The sequence below is a fragment of the Drosophila pseudoobscura genome, chromosome 2 (genome assembly GCF_009870125.1).
Source record: "Drosophila pseudoobscura strain MV-25-SWS-2005 chromosome 2, UCI_Dpse_MV25, whole genome shotgun sequence".
NCBI lineage: Eukaryota > Metazoa > Arthropoda > Insecta > Diptera > Drosophilidae > Drosophila > Drosophila pseudoobscura.
The window spans coordinates 20089992-20112705 of record NC_046679.1 but is presented as its reverse complement, the minus strand read 5'-3'; the positions used below and the strand labels follow the sequence as shown (position 1 = coordinate 20112705).

General features: G+C 43.5%; 1 protein-coding gene across 1 annotated transcript in view; it reads right to left on the bottom strand.

The window, feature by feature from the left end:
- Positions 1–22344, bottom strand: part of CCAP-R (Crustacean cardioactive peptide receptor) — a 36989-nt gene extending 14645 nt beyond the window's left edge. The window contains exons 1-2 of the mRNA XM_002137626.3: positions 21203–22344; positions 7351–7798 (exon numbers count right to left, since the gene is read on the bottom strand). Of these exons, the coding sequence (XP_002137662.2) occupies positions 7351–7743 (393 nt within the window). The 5' untranslated portion in view covers positions 7744–7798; positions 21203–22344. The remainder of the gene's footprint in view (positions 1–7350; positions 7799–21202) is intronic.
- Positions 22345–22714: the final 370 nt, after the last annotated feature.

The following is a 22714-nucleotide window of genomic DNA, read 5'->3' as shown; positions in this document are numbered from 1 at the left end:
AGAAGAAGGATCTGAAGATGAATGTTCTATGCTTTGGGGAGATTTATTTTTCAGGGTTTTATTTTCTCCACTTGGCATGCAGCTTAGCATTGTGGAAATTGTCGTATAACTTCATACATTTTACTGCAATTATCTGCCCAGGGGGTCAGATTTGGTCCATTAGGCTCCGATTTCAGGGCTTTAACGATTTGCTTAATTTACACAATCGTTTTTTCGTTTCCTCTCGAATTTTTTACGACTTTTTAAGTGTCATCCACTTGGGTGTGTGTCCTTGTGCTGGGTGCCCCCTCTCTTACTTCGTTGTTATTTTTTCGCGGCTTGAATGCATTCGTTTTCGTTTTCTCTTTTTTTGTTCTTTCCTTTTTCGAGTGTTCTCCGCTTTGGATTACCCATACGCTGTGTGGCCACATAGCAGCAGCACCACCAGCAGCAGCAGTAAAAGTAATGCTGTAATTGACTTGGGCTATGTAAAATTTATTGTGTGCACTCGCTCCGGCTGCTTATGCATGCAAATTGTAATGACGCGCCAGTGTAGCCGGGCGGGGGGTTTTTGCCACTATTTTAACCCAGAGCCGTTTTCCAGCAGCATTTCACCAAGAGACATACTGAATGTTGCCACTTTTTCTGTGCCACTATGCTGTTGCTGCCCTGCTGTCAGCCAGAGTGAGTGGCGTTTTGTGTTTATGAAAATGAAATTAAATTTTTTTCCCTGCTCCGTTTTAGCATCTGACAAATTCGGTGTTGAGCGTGGGGGAATGGCATGGGTTGGGATATGATGGGTGTTCTCACTAATGTTCGTCTCCTCCCCCATTGTTCTAGGGGTTAGCTCTTATCGCCCCGGCTTATTGTTGCACAAAATGTCTCTTGATGTCTGTCATTAAGACAACTTCCGCAAATGATTGTAGAGTGGATAGGAGGATAGGAAAAGGAAGTGGAGGGAAAATAGCACAAAGACAAATGTGTGCACATATCTGTTATGATGTATGCGGGTGTTTTCCAACATTAAATATTGATTTTTTGACATCTCTTTCACTTTGTGCGTTGGGATCACGTTTCAGAGAGTACTATGACTTTTCCAAAAGTAATGAGAAATGGAATCGAAATCTTGCAGCATTATGCCCCAGGTCTGTGAAGGAACAGACCTTTAAAGATGCCTTCGACTAAAGTCAAGGGTAGCCATACTTTTCATAGGTCTTTTAGGGTATCCTGAGCTTCGGCCCCCGGGGGCTGGGTTTTTCCTTCTGGTCTATTATATTCGTGGGATACTTTTGTTTTCGTGCAACGATTCCTCTGGATAAACACAAATATCAATAATAAAGCATACATTTGTCAGGAGCTGGCCCAGGGCTCTGTTTGTGCCTCACTGATTGCAGCAATAACTGAAGTGGAGTGGAGGAATAGCCAACATGAATGGGATGCTGGCGGGTGGGTCCAGCCCAGATGAGGTCCTGACAGTTCCTCCTTAGCATATAATATAGCGGGAAAAACAAATCAATTAGACGTTAAAAAGGAAACACAAACAGCGGGGGCATACCAGGAGCTCCAGCCACAGAGTCGAACCCACATGTGGATGGAGTCCTGCTTTTTGTACGGCGATCTCCCATGACGACGCCCACTTAATGGTTATCAGTTGGCGATGGAACGCTATTAACGCCATGCTGATTTATTGCAATTTAATTTGGATTCAATTTGGGTCTGCGCTTTGCAGCGAGTGTTCTATTTCACAAATTATGTGCAGACACGACTGGGGCGTGGCCCAGATTTGGCCAGACGGGGGACCTCCTTAGTCCTGTGTGGTTATTTATAGCGGTTACCGCAGGACTCCTCCCTTGCGGGCAGAAGATTGATTGCTTATAGACACTAAAAGGCTCTCGAGGCTTTAAAAACGCAAGTTTAAATTTTTATTTGATTTTTATGGTTCATAAAAAGTACAAAAAGTTTCTAATAATAAAAATAAAATACAAACCAATTTTGAGAAGCCATTTGGCTTTTCTCTTTTATGCTTCCCCCTGCGGCAGAATGCCTTCGGCATGCATACAGCCTTTGAGTTGCATGCAACGTTTCGGGTAAACGCTGGCTGCTTATTGATTCGCTGTTTAAAATTTGGCAACAAGAACCATCCCTTCTCGAGAATGTGAAAAGTTTCCCCTTTTAATTGTCGCCGAGTTCGAAAGTTCAAGCGTGACAAATAAACCAACAATTAACTTGAGCACTCATTAAGTCAACTCCTCATCCATCCGTTCCCACCCATTCATCTTCGGGCCGCATTCCCCTTTTGGGGGCCTGGAAATATTTTTGAAATTAACACTTCTAAGCATTGTTACTGCCTTTGTGGATGGATGCTGTCGTCTAGCATAAGTTTGACAATGCCCCCGTTTCAGAGGCATTGACAGGCCTGGTGCTGGTGGCCGTGGCCGTGAAAATGGGAGAAATAGGAGTCGAGGAGGCAAATTATAACAATTAGTTGACAAGAAGATGCTTATTGATTTTGCTGGTCAAGTGACACTTTGGGGAATTTGAACAGTCTTTTTGAAAAGCATCCACCATCAAGAGAGATGCTATTGACAAGACCATTGAACCCGAGGTCGAAACCAAACCTGTGGATTGAACTATTGCCTCCAGGAGTTCAGTGTCGGTGAACGCTTAATGAGCTGACAGAAATCATCGAGGCTGAAAAGTCAAGGAACGTGTCTTGAAGGTCTCATTATGGATAGATGGCGGAAGATGGCGGAAGTGCATTGACTTTTAATACGTACTGAAATATAATTCTCATATCTTATCGAGAACAAGCGCTGAGTTTGAGTTTTCATCACTGAGAGAAAGATGGTGGGACCAAGCAACTAACAGTAAACAAACCAAATATAATTATTAATCCATTACAGCTTCTGTTTCCACTTCCTTATTATCTTTTTTCTAGTATTACTAAATGTTACATTTAGAAACGGATGTTTTTGACATGTTACAAATTCGTTAACACCGTTTTTCCTAGATAAATTCAGCTTTATCATTCGGTTTCCTTTAAGCCACATTTTTTCGCTGAAATTCGGAGCTTTTTTCTCTCTCTGCAGCTGTCACTGGATATTCCTGATGGCAACAAATCCTTATAAATCGCTGTGACACATCCAACTAACAGGCGACGTGCGAGATAAAACTCTTGTCAAAACGTATTTTATGGGCCCGGCCGAAAGCCTCTATGCGAGGCATTGAAAGTCGTCAAGGACCTGCGGCCATCCGTGGCACGTTGCCGTTGCCGTTGCCATTGCCGTTGCTGCCTTAATAAAATTGATGTTGGTCGGTTCGTCTGTCGCCGGGCAAATAATGTTGTTAACTCATTTCTAGCCGAGTGTGTGTTGCGGTTGTCCCCACGGTCACATTTAAGGCCAGGCCCGCTGGCCACTCAGGCACTTGATGGTCTTGTGGGCATTTTTTTTGTCAACAGCTCGTCTCGGTCCGGCCTGGCCAATGGGCGAATGTAATTAAGACCAACTATGTGCGACGAGAGCGGGCCAGGGCCTGGTGCCTGGTGCCTGGAATTATGCTTTAATTTGCGTTAAAGCTTGGCAAGTGTAATTACACCTCAACTTGAGCCCACTCCCGGCACTCTGGCAGATCCCACATATGTTTATTTACTGCCTCGAGAGCTTGGCAAATACTTGACGCTCGGCACGGCAGCATAAACAAGCAGCTCAGAGCTCCCCATCCTTTGCTAGAATTCCTTCGCTCAAGCCGCTTAGTGCTGTAATTCTCTGGGCTGCCCACTACACTCGGCAAAACTCAACTTGAGGCAAATTATATTGCTAAAAAAGGCAGAAAAACGAAAGGGGGGGTGGGAGATTCGCCTCCATCGGTTAATGATGCCGCTTTGTGGCCACTAAGTGTTTAACCTTGCAGACTTCGAGCCAGACTCCGGGCCAGACTCAGTCTCAGAGCCAGAGCCAGAGCCAGAGCCAGACGAGGCATCAACGACGACGACGACACATGTCCCATATTTTACATGCGTCAAGTCTCGCCGTTCTGCTCGAAGCACAAGCTTAATTTTCCTTGGCAAATAAGCTTAAGACAAATTTTTACGCTAGATTAATGAGTTCTTGGAATTGACGCGTTTTCGTGGAAAGGAAATGCGGAGCTGAAGGAAAGGAGAGCCTTGTATCAAAGTGAATTTTCAGTATTCCCTTGGATTGAGCCTGGAGGCGACTGGCAACTCCTTAATAATCTACAATATTTCATTATTAAATTCGAATTCCTTGAGACCACTATTTGGCCCCTAACCCGCTCTTTATATTTCTGGCTACACTAAGTGCCATAATATTTGATGGCATCTGTTTGGCTTTTATAAACGTGTAAATATGCCAGGATTCTTTCTTATATATTTTTTTCAAATATTTGCAGCTGTAGCCCGACAAAATGCCAATTAATTTTGGCCTTTGATGGTCACATTAGCCAGAGCACCCAGGGTCGCCATTGTACAATATTTCTATATATACATATGTACATATATGCGTTATTATATGGCCCCACATGAGGTCCTGGCTAAAAATAGATGGAGAAATATAAGAATGAAGACCTTGAAACGGTGGCAGGAGTGCGTGGAGTGGGGCTGTGTGTTTGACTGAGGGCCAGTCTCATTAGGGCATATGTAATTACGAGTATGGTGTAATAAGCTCAGAAGTAATGTGCTCCAAGGATTTCTAGCACATCCCATATCCAGCATAAATATTTCTTTTCTGAATGAATTCCCATCAAATCACAAACAATGGCTCTCTGAGAGCATGTCCGGCTGCATAATACTCGCATGCCTTGGTTTCCTCGAGCTAACAAACAAACATAAAATGGAGCATTTTGTTTGATTCCTTCTCCTGCTGGCTGGTGGCTGTTCGCTCTTGGCTGTTGGCTGTTGGCCCGGCAATCGATTCAAGTCGGGAAAATTGTGGCCGGGTCCAGTTTGGCTTCATTCGGTTGCGGGGCAATGTCGATGGGGATAACGCTCGCAGATCCCCCGTTCTCGTTTATTGAACAGCAACACTGCACTGTTGGCCCTGGTCAGCATTTTGACATTGGCTAACCTTCCAGTCCCAGTCCAGTTGTAATTGGCATATCTGTGTCAGAGGCATTAGCTCGGGGCCAGCTTACTGCTAAGCCAGGCTGGGGAGACGGGGACCCTATCTGGATGTTTATTATCTTTAAGGTGAGACATCAATATCAGCATGTATGCGGCAGTAAGCAACTTCTGTATGATTTATTTGTGTTCACAAAGGATTTGAGCAGATGAAACGCAATCACAGCAGCATCACGGTTCGGCAACAGGCTGACAAGGATGACCGCTGGTCAGACAAAATCCTTAACTAAGCTATTTAAATTTCAAATCATAGCAGACCCCTTTTGCACCAGTTGTTATGCCTGGGGCCAGTACACACACGGTACGAGTATTACAGAAAATACTGCCAGCTCAGGTTCAGGGACCTTTTTGTGCCAATGCTTTTATCTTTTATTTTTCACTTTCTGTTTTCTGTTTTCAGTTCTCTGTGTGACAGATTATCATGGAAAATATACACGCTGTTGGAGGTTCTATCAGACACATATTTATATTTTTTTAAATTTTGCAACTCTTTACTGCCGCGCAAATAGAAATAAAATCGGTTCAATTTCTTTAAAAAATTGTCGATTCGTTAGATTTCAGGAATGTACTGATTGAAATTGTGAAATTTTAAGCCAGCAGTTTCGGAAAACTTTATGAGAAGCCCCATTTTTTGTTCAGTTGGCTTAGGTCTTTCCAAAACAAGCTTAAATTGATTGTGGCAGGGCATGGGCTATCATTTTTTGAATGCGCCTGTATGGAATTTCAGGGAAAACTATGCATACATCATATCCCTAAGCCCTAGCCAGTTGACACTCGTTTATTTGCCCATCTAACCGCTGTTGCCACAGATTATTGCAAGTTTCGTCAAAGGGGCAGACAGACAGACAGACAGACAGTAACCCTTGACACTGCTCTTTGTCAGCCCAAATGCCATATGTTGCCGTGGCTCCTAAATACGACAGTGGAAAAAGTTGCTCCCTTTTTGCGGTCCTCGCAGGCGACTCATTTAAATAAACCCAAATTTATAGCATCCACATACGCACGCACGTACTTTGAGTGATTGGCCCGCTTAAACTTGGCTCACACGGCTCCAGGATTTGTGGGTGGTGGTGTCGAGGGTCTCGAGGTTTGTCGGATCGGATCGGACTGGTTTGGTTTGGTTTGGTTTGGTTTGGTTTGGTTCGGCTGGAGATTGGTCCCGTTGAAGGGGCTACTTCCGTCCCAACAATGGTGTGATTTATACGACGGGGCGTATGGAAATTTCATTACATTTTTATCGCAGCCTCTCCACGCTCCAAGCAAAACCGAACGGAAGTTTAGTTTAATCGAAGTTGTTGTCACGATCCGCCCTGGCCCTTGATTGATTGCCCCCCATTGATAAGGAATGTGCTCCCTGTGCCCGGCATGCAAATGACTCCCTCCATCCCTGCCACGAAAACTTTTTCCCTCTTGAATTTTTCTTAATTTGCAGCTGGCAAATGACATTTGCCTTTTTATTGTTTGTCGCTGCCGCCTGGCTGCCTGGAATGAAGTTGGCCTTTCGCCGCCGCCGCCGCCGCTCCAGCATCGCATTTCTCATTCTTGGGATGGGGAAATTGCACCAAATTGAAATTTGTTTCAACAGGCAACAAGGCGCTGGCAGCTGCGACTCCAAGACCCTTAGCTCAATCTTTTTCTTATTTGCGGAGCTTCATCTTTTGTTAAATTTTTGGCAAAGAGCGAATTTAGAAGAAAATCCTTTCTGTACTTTGTCGCAAAGGCGTTCGTTTTCGGGCTTGGTAAGAGTAGACCTTTACACTTTCAGAGGGTATAATTATAATTATTCCCATCAGTTTTAAGTGCAGTTTTGTTTTAGTATATTTCTCTTCAATATCTGATTAAATTTAAGCTCCTTTACAATCTTTAGTTGCCCTTGATTGGTGTAGAAATCTTCTTTATTTCTTATCCCTTCAGATTCCCCTTTAGCCCCACCATATTTGACCAAAATCAAACTATCATTCTGCAAGGGTATCTATGGTAACAGTACACAATATTCAGCTTCCCCTTTTGTTTAAATTGTGTTTCATCTGCAGCTCCAGTTACCACCCACTCCACAGACAAAGCAAAAGCTCTTTGGTGGCTCTGGTGTGCAAATATTAGAATTCAAATTGAAATCGAAGCGTACAGCTGGGTCTGGGTCTGCGTTTGGCATTGGCATTGGCTGGCTAGCATGATTTCGATAAATATATTAGTGGGGATATAAATTTCCATATTCATTCCTTTCTCTTACTCACCTCATAAAAGTAGAACGAATTTAAATTGTCCAATTCGCCCGAGTGGCCCGCTGTCGCATTGTGGATCGCCTCCGACATCGCATCTAAGTCGTGGCCTGGCGCCGCTGTCGTCTGGACTATTGTAGCCGACACTGTCGCTGTTGTTGTGGTTGTTGATGGCGCCAGCATCACGTGTGATATTGCAGGTGTAAAAAATGTCAGATTAACTGCGCTGCCGAGGGCGGGCGGCGACCCGGCCCCACCTGTCAGCGCTAGCTGGCTGTCATTGCCCGCCGCCTGCTCCCACTCGGACCCGGACTCGGACTCGGACTGCGACGCTCCTGCCGGGGCGGGCTCTGAGGCGGAGGCCAGCGTGTAGTAGAGGGAGCTATCGAATAGCCTCAGGTGCAGCATATCGCGGCCGTAGATACTGTCTCAGCTCTAGGCTCGAGCGGTGTTTGCCATCCGCCTGGGAAAATGAGAGAAATTAAGAGAGTATTTAAAGTATGGCTTAATCGGCGTGCTGTACTGTGCTGTGTGAATGCTTAAAAACCCATAAATCCCGAATGAAAAGCTGTGTAATAAATGCTTTAAGTACTCTCCCGGCAGAATACAAAAACATTTGCTTCAGTTAACATGGCTTTTCTGTATGTACTCGTTTTACGGGGACCCCCAGGTGTTGCCGAGCACCGGGTTGTTGGGCTGTTATTAATATCGCCCATACGCCGCGTGTGACTTTTGTAGTGGGGTGGTTGCGATATACATAATGGGCCAAAAGCTGCTGCTATTTTTCGAGTTTGTTATCGCATGTGGGTGGAACCTAAGAGAATATTTCCGATAGCAATTATTAGGGCTTCCTTGAACCTAAGACCCCAACCAATGGGAGCATTCAGTGATTTGGAATAATTTATGACACCGCGCGCTTGTCAAATACTCTCATAAACGTGTCCCTAATTGAATTAGTCACCCACGCACGCGACTTGACCCCTCTGGACACACGGACAACATCTCCATCTCCGTCTCCTTTCATGAATTTCAACAATTAGCTGCCAACAATAGACCTTTTAACCCCAAATGGGGCTGTCACGTTTCAGCCCGAGATACAGCTCGGAACAAAGGATTACTGCTAAACCTTGAACCTTGCCTCACTTGGAAATTTATGCATGCATATGTGCCTCTGTCTGGCATCCATCTGTGGCCGTTCTGCTCTTTGACTGCAACTTTAAATTGATTAAACACAACTTGGCGGGAGGCCACAAAGACGTGTCCTAAATTCTCAAATAAATTGTGTTTAAAATGTCAAAACTTTTGTTGACTTCAGCCAGGTATTTTGTTCACTAATGCCAGCACGCCACTATTTTGGCCATGATTTATACCGAAACCACACACGCGCGCTCGCACGCACACCAGCAGAGAGGAGAGTGCCGTCTGGGTGCCCCGCTTTCTTTTCTGACACATTCAATTTGGTCACCCACAGCAGCTTTGTGGGGCAAGCGGCAGGAAGCAGGTGGATTGAGAAGCACCACATGTTGCCACTTGGATTTATTTTGTGTATTTATCATTATAGCTCAACGGAGGGTATTCTAATTTTAATCGGAGTCTGGAAACGCATAGAGGAAGGCTATGCTGTTATTGACTTGTAGAATCAATCGAGCGATTTTATCTTTCTATACAAAATTCTCTTAGCTTTAAAGTTGATTATTTTTCTTAAATGTGCATACACTTTTTTTTAACTATTAAAAAAGATTTTGGTAGGAAAATATTTTTTTTACTTTATTTACCTTTACAAATGGTCGATTCATTTTATCAAATAAACAGATTATCTGTTTGAATGTTCATTTTTCTATAACGCTTTAGTTATTACATTTTTCCATATAAAAAGTTTGTTTACTTTCATTTCGATTGGAAAACACGCTTTCATATTCATGAAATTTATAAAAATAAAATAAACAAAATCCAAATTTGATTTCCATCAGGTAAGGGGACAACAAAACGCCGAGTACCAGTTGCAGTAAATCATCACAAAAAATTTCAACTTTGTTCTACAACAAAATATGTTGTTAGGAAATATTTCCCCAGCAACTAATGAAACTTACATAAATTGTCTGTAAAAGAACAATTTGTAAAAGAGTTTAGAAGACAAAGAATTGAGCTCAGCAGAAACTTGTCGATGGCCTCTGGCAAATGCCCGGGGCTTAGTTCTTCATTTTCGATATTTACATATGGAAATGGCCCAAAGAGCTTTCAAGTATTTTGGCTGGCGAATGAAGCCCTTTGGGCTTTGCATAAGTAGATTTTGGTATTAAAGTTTTAGGCTGCTGTTAATGCGCATTTAATTTGCATGCAAAATAGACTAAAAATAAGTCTAGAACACCTTTCTCCAGGTCGCAATACTTATTCTGGCTTCTGGCATTGAGTGAAATTTGATTGACATATTTTGAGTAAGCTGACAAACAAAACAACACTTTTCTTGGCAGCGGAATTGACTCGAGCCACTGCCAGTGGCATTTTGGCATAGTCGTTGTCACAATTGGCGCTAAAACCTTCGAGCGGCATTGAGTTTGATTGTGAAATTGCTGGAGCGTTGACAAGAGGATTGCGTCTATCCCACACCACGCCGATCGGCAGTTGAGCTTCAAGCTGACAAAGGAGCATCCTTAAAGCTTCAGATGCAGATTAAGATCCCTCGGAGCTGAGTGCCATCAGTAAATGGGAAATCTCGGCAACCGACTTGGCAAAAGTGGTTCTCTTTGTTGGCTGCATATCGTTTTGGGAAACTTTGTGCAACGTTGCGTATGAGTCATAAAAGTCGAAAGCAGCTGGCTTTTGTTCTTCCACAATGCCACTTGCTGCATATTTATGTTTTTCTGTTGTTCCTTCTCTCTTTGGGTGGAAAAGCATTATATAAACCATTACGCTGTCTGCTCCGGAGTCACTTTTAATGTGCTCTGTGACAATTGTCGAGCACATATTGCACGGAGAGAAAGCGAGCTGGAGGAGGCGAGGCAAGAAGAGGCAAGTGGCGTCACCATGTTGCCTCAAAATGAAAAATTGATTTCACTGCAAAAAATATGGCATGGCAGAGGATGGCACAAAGTTTATTGGGTCACTCTGTCCAGTCCACTCCGATCCTGCTCCTTCTTTGCGTTATGTTTATGGACCGGACAATGCACGCAGCCCCGATTCCCTGTATGCAATTGCAGTTCATGGCAATCAGCGTCATAACGACCAAAGTTTAGTATTTCATTTCAGTTTTATGGAGCGTGACACGTGCTGGCCACATAAAGGATAATTGCCTGTGAGTAAGCCAACTGGGAATGGGAATGGTAGAGAGCTGGAACAGGAGCGCTGGCACAGCCACTGAAGATATTGCTGTCTGCTCATACGGGATATATTTTAATTACGCCTGCATTCGTCTGCCACATCTGATACTTTGATTGTGTGTGCACCAGACTAATTGACAATTTGAAAACCATTTTCGGATCAGATCAGACACTGTAAACTGTCTCTACAAATCCACTCAAGAGCCCCCGTCTAAAGTAGCCAGTAAATTTAAATCTAAACGCCAGACAGAGTCGCACGTTGCTCTAGAAAGCGGACCCAAAGAAACAAAAATACACGAAAATTCCAAATGGTGGCCGTAACTGGATATGCAACCTCGTTTAGGTGTCTGAAAGTGTTCCTCGTCTCTTCATTTCGTTTTCGGGGCATGGTTTTGTTCTATTTTGTTAAATTGTAAATAGACGAGCCGAGCAAATTGAAAAGTTGAACATTCTGGGAGATGGCTAGTGAGGCGCCCAGGAATGGTCCCCGTTGGCTAAGCCAAAAAGGCCGACTCGTCGTTTCAAGGAGGTGGCAACGACGACGACGACGACGACGACGACGAAGGCTGTGCCATTGAATGGCATTTTATTTTATTATTACACACAGCATGCTCGCTTGCTGCTTGTGTATTTATATTCAAATTTGTAGCACCTGTAAAACAGTTTGCGAAACAATGAAGACGCCGCCAGACATCGGTGAGGGAATGTCAGCTGCTGCTCCTTCAACCTTTCTGCCTGTACAGTGTACACCCGCCAGAATGTTAAACATTTGTGCAAAAGTTAGACAAACATTTACGAATGCGTGTGCTGGGCAAAAATGCCGGCAAGACGTTTGCCACACGAGATTAAGTCCTCGGTCTCCGGTCCATGACAAGTTTAAAGTTCGACTTTCTTATCGGCCGGCCAGACATTATGAATGGAACAGAAGGGAAAACTTGACGTACACGCGCTGGAGGTGAGCTTCAGCTAAAGCCAAAGCCATAGACATGATTCTTCTTTTGCCCAACAAACAAACAAAGGAAAAAAGTTACGAAAATTGCGTATACGACATGTTGCCTTGATACCTTATGTGTGTTTTTGTGTGAGTGTGGGCAGGCAAGCTCTCACTTCTGAGTGGGCGACTTTTGACGTATTCTTCTATATTTGTACAACGTCCCCGGCAACAGAACAAAACATTCTCATTTATTATGAATTTGTACAATTATTTATAAATACTTTTAACCCCGTCTACCTATGTGTCTGTCTGTCAACTTTGTCTAATATGTAAGCACACGTAAGCACAGCTGATTGATATTTGGCCATAGAATTTGACTGACAGGCTCATGAAAATTGATACTCAAAGAATTTCTTGCAGAAAGGAGATGGCGCGAGGCGCCGGTTAAGCGGTTAAGCTGTTTTATTGAATTATTTGTCTTCCAGCGATGGCCACCGAGAGGTGCAAATAAAAACAGAGTCATAAATTACTCGAAATGAATTCCGAGGTTCCGCTTGGGGGGTAGGTTAAGTCTATTAAGTCAATTATAAATAAATTATGCCGCTTTCATCCCCGGCCCCGGAAAACGTGCTGAGGCTGGCGGAAAATAATCGGCCAAGTGGATGGAGAGTGTTAATTAGCCAGAAAGAGAGGCAAAGAGGGGGTTAGCCAGAACGCCAGAACTCTAGCATTCTGCTGGGAAATTATTATTATTTATGCGTATTCACGGTGTGCACTGCAAGTAATTGTTTCTCATGGCGAATGAGTTGTGAGTGTAATAATAAATTTTCATTTACACGATGCCCTTAAGCACTACTCCAGGATACAGCAGAGCTGTCCATCTTCGCTGGCCCATAGAGGACCCACCCTCAGCGCATTCAATATTCAAAAATATTCAACGGGTAAATCATTTAGTTGGCTCCCTACTGATGCCGATGCTGGTGGCTTCTCCTGGCTGGCTAATGAAAACCAAATGCCACGGGCGCTCAACCACACCGCAGGCAGCCCTCGGCTCGGTCTCTCTCTCTCTCTCTATTCAGACAGTCAGACCTCTACATACATACCCTCAGAGTTGGATAGACTCGTATGATGTATCTATAATTTATGCTGCACACAATTTTGAACTTAACTTAATTAGACACAAATGCAGAAAATAGAAATTGCCACAAACGCAACTCCCCAGCGAATTCGAAAGCTTCGTCAGTGGTGCCCAGTCGCTGATAGAAAGTGGCTAAAATGGTGTACAGATTGGTATCAAGAATTGCAGAATATGAATAAAATAACGCCGAAATAAAACTAATTCGAATTCTAGATAAGTGAATCAGAACCAAACGGTTGTGGTCTCTTGAAATTCCATTATGTATTCTTTGTTAGTACAGAACAACAATACATTTTTTCAAATACCTTTCTTTTCTAGCTTACCCTCTTTGAGTTGTGGATCATCACATAATCCTATCTAACCCAAAAAAAGCATCCACACAGATTACATAAAAAATACACGTTTAAATTTGACAACGAAAAACACGCGCATGTATCTTCAAAGCAAAGGCAAACTGATAGCTTTCATTTTAATAGCCAGACATATCCTATTACCACCTGGTACCTTTGTCCCTTTGCGTAAGCCTTGATACCTATAGATATATAAAGGTTCATCTCTTTCAGCTTGTAGTGTTCTACATCACCATTCATGGCAAGTTATAGTTGTGTTACACATGAAAATCCTCTTGTGCAGGTACTGCAGGTGGATTAAAAGTGAAGCCTGATTATAATGACTGGTTTCTGCAGCAAAAATTGTTTTCGTATAAAGAAATGTTCCCTCATTTTGGCTAGAAAATAACCATTAACGCAGCACTTGCGACTACCAGCAGCGAGCGCGTACCGTGGCAGTGGCAGTGGCAGTGCCCGATGCTCGGATGTTTCGATGCCTATTGCCCCCAAAGGCCGTGGCTCGTTAATTAATCAAAATACTGCTGGAGCTGCTGTCGGCGGCTTTTCTCCTGTCGTCTCATCCAACCGTTACTCCCGTCTGTCTTCTCTGTCCTGGTCAACGAACCGGCGCGATAGCTGGAAATCTGTCTCCTCGCGGTGTACATGGTGTACAAACAATTAAAGTCACGCGCAAAATCAATCGAATGCTGGGGGGATCTGCCCTAGAGTAAGAATATTTAATTAAAAGCTGAATAATGAAGCTCGAGTGCTGCGGCCAGGAAGTGACCAAAAGTCAGAGAGCAGTGCCCATGAAAAGCAAGTATAATTCCAACGCAAATACTCTTACAACTTGCAATGGCAGGATGGCCAAAGAAGCAACTCAAACACCAGTTGAAAATTCACCAAAGGAAATCAAAGCGGGCTACCGACGCCCAGGCTGATGAGCAAATAAGTCAGAAACAGAAACAGAGACAGAGCAAGAGCCACAGACATGGAGGAACCCAGATAGAGATTGACATCTCCTCCTCCTCCAACGCTGATTTTAATCAGGCGCCATACGTGGGCCACTGGCCATAGGCGGGTGCGGGCGGGGGCTGTGGCTGTGGCGGTGGCGTGTTGCTGCCTGTAATTATAGGAGCGCCCCGAGAGGTGCGAAACAAAACACGCATTTTAATTCGGATTTGACGGATTGGATGAACTTGAAATCAGAAGGCGCCAAAGTTTAAGACAACCCCGAGCAGAGAGTCTTTTTTTTTGGCGCCGTGTCGTTGTTTTCGTTGGGGATTTTGGGAAGAGCTGTCAATCACGGGAAGGCAGGTGGGCGGTCTGGGCAAGTCGCAGACATATCACAAATCGCTCGAGTGTAAAATAATTTGTCTCGATTCTCTTCTGCCTGAATAAAATCAATAAACGCCGACCTCTGCAGGGGGTGTGCCGACAAGATGCTGCAAATGCCATTTTGGCAAATCACCAAAGAAGGAATCCCCTCTCTCATTAGGTGGCGAGCACCTGGCTGGTGCGGTGTCAGAGGTGCCAGCAGTACCGCATAATTGCGACGACTTCTTGCTCTCGAGCACCGTGTTCATTCTGATTCCCGACACGTTCGCGACGACGACTGCAAATAGTCCCGACTCCTTACTCCTTTCATGTGCGGCTTAGGCATTTGGGCTGCCTGTCCCCGGTTGCAAAGCGTCTCACCTTTGATTGCAGCACTTTGTCCGTACACAAAATCAGCCAGAGGCAAGTACAATTGAGCGACAAACGTGCATGACTTCTGGGATGTTTGGCTTCATGAGCCACTTGGAGATTTGGCCTAGAACATAAAAGTTTTCAGACAAACTGCACCATCTGCTGTTTCAGTCGAGTCTTTCCTATTATTCACATCTGCCACATGTGCTGCAGCCAGTGCAGACGTAATTAGAGTCGTATAAATGCCGAACTTTGGCCATCTAATAAACTTGTCAGAGTTCAAGCGCCATTTTCATATCAAATCAAAATATCTGACTCGTAAAATTAATTCTGTTATTGACTTTTCATATTCATATCCTGAAGACGATAAGATGAATAATAAAACTATAAAAATAAATGACTCACAAAGTGGAGAAGTAGGGAAACGTGTATTACGGTTGTGGAATAATGAAATTCGTTTCCCAGAAATAGCTCCAAGGCCAAAGTTTTTTGTTTTAGAATACTTCTTTGAAGTGGTCTACTTTGGCCTGAAATATGAATTTAAACTAATAAAATCCTTTCAGCATTTATTCATGACTCCATGTCACCGTCTTGTCAATCTTTTCCATCGATTAACAACAGTGATGAAAGCTTATTCATTCAAGCAGCTGCACAAGTTCTTGGCCAAGAGTCCTTAAAGCCACCAAAGCACAGCAATGGCTCAATGGCTTTCGCACTTTTCTTCCCCCCTTTACCAGCGGGGGAGTACGAGTACATGGCAGAGAAGTTTTTGCATTTGAATAACTTGCACAGAAAGTTTATTTTCTGTCGATTTCAGTTTTGTGTGAAAATACTTTTCGTCGCACTTCTGTGAGAAATCGGGTACCGAAAGGTTTTTCACTTTCATGGGGCCACTCCTGGCGCCGCCATAAATAATATGTGCGTCCAAGGGTGTTGATGTACATGACAAATTTTCAATGGATGGTGTAAACAAATGTGATTTGGACAGCTGTCGGGCACAGTTCTATTCCATCGCCCAGCTGGTGATTTTGATGGTGATGTGCCTAATTGCTGGCCTCAGATAGCAGCCACATTTTTTTAGAACAAAATGGGAAACACGTTGAGTTTGCTGTTTCATCTGCAGCCTGCTATTTTTTGCCTGCTACGATGGTTCGTTGGCTGCATTTCATTTTTGATGGGAACCCGGCCAAACCTAACGCCCACGCTTTGGCTAACAAAAACAGAAAATTACAGACAAGTTGATGGCCGTAGCTTTTGATACCCTTACACATCGATCATCAAGTCTTGGAAAATGATGAGCCTGTGGCAACAGAAAGACGGACATTCTGATAGGAAACGCTGTTGATGCTGCTTTGGAATATTTATCCTCTATGACACCAATCGGGACAAAATCGTACTACCCTCTGCAAGGGTATAAAGACTAGCATCATCTTTAGGGCCAGCTGTTGTAATTGTTTGGGTTTTATGCGTGCCATTCCTATTGTTGTCGTAGGCCCGAACCCCTTGCTGCCATTTGTCCAACCTGTTTACATGTGTCGCCCCTTATCGCTTATCTCTTCCCCAGTTTTGGCCTGTCCGAGGCCCCACCTAATTAGACAGTTGCCAACACCGATAAAGTGCCGGGGATATGCGCGTGCTCCTTGGCCAGCCAGCCAGGGCCCAGAGATTTATGTGACATTCAAACTTGAATTTGTGTCTTTGGGTGCATGCGGGCAAGCGAAAAGAATATGCTATAAGGAAAGTGTGTTGGGATTAGTCTAATGAAATATGTGAGACTCCAACACAAATAATATTTAGCTGATCTAATGTGATAGTTATCCTCTACCTGTATTCCCAGTCCCTTTCCCCCATAAATTTCAGGCCTTTAGACAAAAATTTCTATCTTAATATTGGTCTAACAGTTCTTTGTTTTTATGTCTAGTTCTTTATCTGTTATACAAACCATTACCTACCACATTACGTGTACGCAGCGATGTGCAGTGCATATCAAATGTGCAACCCAAGTGCTTTACAGCCCGCACGCACACATCTAGATAAGCTGAGAGAATGAGAGGGAAAGCGAATGAGAAAGCACACCCACGTGCAGTTGAGACCATTGCGAGGGCGTCGCACATGGCGTATGATTAACATGACTAATGTGTGGCTGGCCCCTGTCATTTTGCTTCTTTTTTCGACACCTTGGAGAGTAAATTTAAATAAAATTTCACTCCGACTCAACATGATATTAATATTATAAATGGCGAAATAATAACAATATAAAATTATTGAAATGTCGGGCGCAGCGATTCTGGCATAATTGCATGGCCAATAAAATCTCCGAGATCCCCGCTGAAATGTCAGCCACGATTATTGCCCTCCAGGGCACCTCGATAATTAAGCACTGAGATTGGTGCAAACGCATAAATTAAAAGTAAATTGTTATATTAAAGCCTTTAACTGGAACTGGGACTGGGGCTGGGGCTGATGAGGATGTGGCCACCGGAGCGGAGCCAACACATCATTAAAAAAATGGCAAACGCAGCAGAAAACCCATGAACAAGAGGAATCCCTGTGGCCGACAGGCCAGACAGAGGGGCTGGGGGACAGTCAGCATATTACAGGTAATCACGATATTTATGTGAATTTAACGAGACGTTCGGCTGGCGAAATTGTTGAAACAAATCATTGACAGCTGGCACAGCAGCCACACATTTGCGGTGCCTTTCATTGTGTTTGAAACTTTTCTTTCTGCTTCGTTTTTAAGGCGTTTGCCCGGTGGTTTTTCGGAGCATTTCTATTGCCATTTTCCATTTCCCTTGAGTCGAGACAAAACCACATTAAGTTGACAAATAATTGAAGGAATAACAAATTGGATGTGAATTGTGAAAATTATTAATTTGTGAATAAATATATTGTTAAATTAGGATTTTATTGTACTCTTCTCGGCCTAAATATGCTTAAAATGTCATATTGATTGTTTGGCATTTGTGTTTTTATTTTGTTTAAAATGTTGGTATAATTGCTGCCCCTTTTTGTGGGAGGAATTTATACGCATTTAGACAGCGCTGTTTAACAAAGCAATTAGCAATAAACAGGAAAAACTTTTCCCTCGTTGCAGTTGTCCCAAAAAAGTTTATGTAAATTGTTGTCTGTTCTTGTTTCCTAGTTTTCTGAAACAACCGATGAGAAGAGAGCATGTACAATTCCCCATAAAAGTCCTGAATGGGAACGGAACGCTTTAAAGAGAATATAAATTATTTGCCTATCAAGCCGAGACAAACTCAACTTCGAGTCCTCAGCATTGTGACCCAATTTCTCAAACGATTTAACTTGAATAAATAAATTAGCTACATTCATTCACAGACCAGGTCCTAGAAAGGAAAGCGCCGTTAAAGTACGGGGAAAGAAAGTCGAGGCGAAGATTCAATTAGGCACATTAGGAGTGGCAACAAATCAGCGGCACATTCAACTAGAGATGATCGACATTGGGCGGAAGTTGCAGGCAACAACGCGGACTACGAAACACAAATACGAAAGTAAATTCTCAGGAAATGCGAAAAACGAGAAAAAACAAGCCGATGATATACCGACGGACAGATGGAATATCTGTGTAGCTATTTTTCATTCTGTATCTCATGGGAAAGTGACGTGGGCGTTTAATCGACTACTTCCTGTTATTGCTAGACCCTACCCATCCCCATTCCAACTCGTGCCATCCCTGCCCGAAGCACCGGATCCAATGACATGTAAAAATCGTCAAGTGTAAAGTTACCCTCTGAAAAGTCGCCGAATCAAAGTGGAAGCTCCGTTTTCTCGCTCCTTTTTTATGGCCCCGAAACACGTAGACCAGCGATTAGCTTTGAAGTTCAATTGTATCGGTAAACAATAGCCTAGGGGGGAGACGCATCCCCCGATAAGGACGTGAGGGATTGAATCTGGGCCATTCCATTCCGAAAATTTCAACAATCCACGCATGGCTGCCCAAACTAAAGCTAAAGCCGTATGAAAAGTGGCTGCTAAAGCCGGCGGTGAAAGCATTTCGGATGCTGAGAATAACATAATCAATGCATCAAAAATGCCAGCAACTGGAAATTGAAATAATCTGGCGCTGGGAGCCGTCTAAACCAGAGCTGCAAATGTGATTTGCGATTTTACACGCACGTCTCTCCATGTGTGTCTATAGAATGTGCCAATATGTGCCGAGGGATGGGAGGCATTCATACGTGATATGGCTGGCACTTCCATTGCATACATCTGGGCTATCTGCCACTCTGGCTGCTGGCTGCTGGCTTCGCTTAATGTTTCTAACTGTTCTACATGGTGCTGGAGTGCTGCATATGGGCTGCAAGTGGAGATATTTGTTTTGTGGCTGGCAATGCTAAGAATTTTTTCCACATTGTGTCTCATATTCCTGCTTTATTTATGCGCATTTTTCAAGCCTATCAAGGCCTTACACAACCACATGATTAGCCAGGGCTCAGGGCACATGTATATGAAAAAAAGGATACGCGGGCCAAGCGAGGACGAGCTGGCATATGCTGGCCCGGAGTATTCACACTCGTGTTGCATGTCAGCAGTTGGCCGGCCAAACTAACAACTTCATAAATATGTCGAGCATGTGTAGAGCGTATCGGATGGCAGCCGAACCCTCTGGCAGAGATTTGTGCCACATCATCGCTCAGGGCTGACCATTTTTACGCTTCCGTCTAACAACAAAATGGCATTAAACGCAGATCAATCACAATCACCGCACCACGCTGACCCACATACCCACATACCCGTACCACATACCACGCACAAAGATACATTCGGAGTCGTGGAACGATAGATTGACTTCGAGGCGGGGACAAAGTTGTCCTTGTGGTCGTCTCGGGTTCTCTATGGGGGGAGTGTGTGTGTGTGGGTGGGGTCGGACTGCTCATAACCGACTTTTGACTGACATTCAATGCACGCATTTTTTTTCCGGGGGCTTGGAAAGTTTTTCTATTTACTTGAATCTCTGTGTGCTTTGTGCTTGAATTGCTTTTTGCTTTTTTCGGCAACTTCCGCACTCCCACTCCTAGAACAACAAATGATGCTGAAAAAGTTGTGGGGCTGCTCCTCTAGCAAGTACGGTGGTTCAACTTTCTTGGCTGCAATTTTCCTATTAATTGCCAGCCACTGGGAAGCCACTGTTCTGTTCCCTATTTTGGATTCAGAAATGTGCTCTTTTGGGGCGGCATATCTTCCCTGGAAAAGTAACCACGACTTCAGTACAAATTGACAACTATTCGCAACTAAACTTAATTTTTAAGCCACAAAACAGCCGCTGAAACTTTGCGATAGTTTATTCATTTACATCAGTTTTGTCATGCTCGGTCTGTGGTTCTGTCTGGCATCAATATTGAACCCTAAGTGAAATTACTTTTCGAACTTAAAGCCTACCAAATGGTGGAACAAACCTAGGCAATGTCTTAAAGCAGTTTCTAACAGAGGCCCACAATAATTTTGGGTCAAAACTGTGGGGAGATAATACTAAATACTACAAAGAAATGGGCCATAATTAAGTGAAATATTTCGTGATATAAAATAACAATAAAATAATGTCGTAAAATATTATGGCAGTAGGTTTACATTAGAAATTAGAAAAACATTTCAACAGTAATCAATTCTGTCCAAATATTATTAAATTCCATACATTTTGCTGGGGATTATTTTAATAATTAATAAACATTCTCCATAAAGAATGATTATAGCGCGGTTTTACTGCCCTTTTTGTCGCTTTCTGGCAGCCTGTTTTGTAAAAGATCATGTTGAGCATTAGTGTTTGACATGAATTTTAAGTGTTAATATTATTCTACGAGTATAAAGTTTATTTGCCCAGTTGCCTTGATATTTGATATTTGCTGTGTCTACTTAAACTCTTAGCGCGGCATGTCATGTGTCTAATATTTGCAGTTAAGCAAACGTCTAACATTAGTGTCAAATATTTTAATTAAATTTGATTCGAATTTATGGTGAATACTCGTATTTCATTGAAATGCATCTAATTAAACTTAACAAATAGTGCCTCAACGCTGAGGCATTCATTTAATCCCTAACGAAGTGCCACGTCTTTCAATTCATTTGTAATGTATATAATGTAGGGTTATTTGTGGTGACGCAAATATCAATTAACGGAATGCGCAATGCAATCCTTTGGCAGCCACAGTCTCACATGTGTGGCATGCCCCATGCATAATTGAGAGGCACAGAGCAGAGACACCGAATGGAAGTCCAAAATACATACAATATGAGCAAATTAATTGCTAAGCTGCTGCTAGTGTTAGTGCCAGCATGATTTTGCATTCAAATGTTAAGATTAATCACTGTCAACTAAATGCGAACAAATATATAAATTGAACGGATACTTAAGAGCTAAGAGGGAGACACAGTCACAGACAGCGACACTCAGTGCAAGGCATGGCGCTTGGTAATTGCGCAATCGCAACGCGATACTCACTCAAACTACTTGCCGTGGCATGAATTGCAATTGCAGCTCCAGTTCCAGTGGAGAATATGTTCCAGTGCACTCGATACGGAGATGGAAATTACAGTTCGAATTCAAATTGAAATTGAGTTTCGTGTTCAAAAATGTGTTGAACAAGTGCTTGGCAACAGAATGGCTTGGGAATTACACTTCGATTTGCAAATTTGGCACGAACAAATTTCACTCGACTTCAATGGCTTCGATGAGCTGGAGGTGCCACAGCGGCCAATGCAACTGTAACTGCCCCTGCCACGCTTGACTGCTTTCTTGTCTTGTAAGTATCCTAAAGATGCACACGCGATGGCCGGAGAGTGGCCCTGATTGAGCTGTCAAACTGATTGTTAGCCTTATTGACACGGAACTTTCTTCTCAGAATCTCTGAGTGCTTATCCTTTTTGCCAGATAGATTCTGGAGTTTGTAGATATTTTTTATTTGTCTATTGTCTTCTTGCGCTAAACACTTTTTGCTTTTAACAATTTTTACGCACTTGCCAACACAATTTTTTGGCCAAGCAGCGTGAAGATATTTCGCGTCTGGTTCAAACAAAATTTCGGATTGAACTGAATATCTGTGTGGCATCGTCGTACGGATTTTCCTGTTTGGGCTGCTGTTGCTGCTGCTGTTGCCGATGGTGTTGCTGCTGCCGCTGTTGCTGGTGTTGCCCCCGACGCCGACACCGACTCCGACACCGACGGTGGCCACGACGAAGCACGAGGCAAGCAGCGGCAGCGGCAGCATGCTGCTTGATTTCACTTCACAAAGCTCCAGCCTGCTCCAGAAGCCGACTCGACTCCCCCAGAAACAGCTGTTCTTTGTTTATGTTGCCGAACTCGTTTTGCTTGTTCTTTATGTGGCAGGCTGTCAACATGATGCTACCGCTGTTGCTGTTGCTATTTGCGCTGCTGCTGCCACTGCACTTGACCAAGCCACGCGGATGTGGAGCCCGAGTGCTTCAAGTGTTGAGTTAATATTTGTGGCGAGTCGGTCAATTAATTATAGTTGCTAGTGCCATTGGCTGGAAACCTTCGGGCTGGCAGCATGTTTGCCCAGCCACATGTTGATGGCGCCTTGAAGAGAGCTTACTGCTGCGCAACATTCGGTTCGGTGAATGGGAAGCTTTCTTATCAGTGTGAATGGTAACAGGGAAAACGGTAAGAGAGAGATGGGTGATTTGATCATCAATAAGCGGATTGGAAAGCAACAAGTTTAGATATGGTATTTAGATGGTAATCTTTGAACGATTTATGTATTTGATGTACCTATGGACAGGCCCCCAAGGGCTAAGACTATTGTCCATAAGAAGACGTTCCCCTAAGAAACTTCTTCTATATATACTCGAACGTTACAACACTTAAATAGAAACTGCCTTGTAAAAGCTCACCGCACACGACTGTTTCATGTTTCCCCCCCTTATATTTATGACTTTAATTGATCCGCCTGAAGTGATGCAAAAACAATTTTTGCTGACCCAAATACCGATGAAT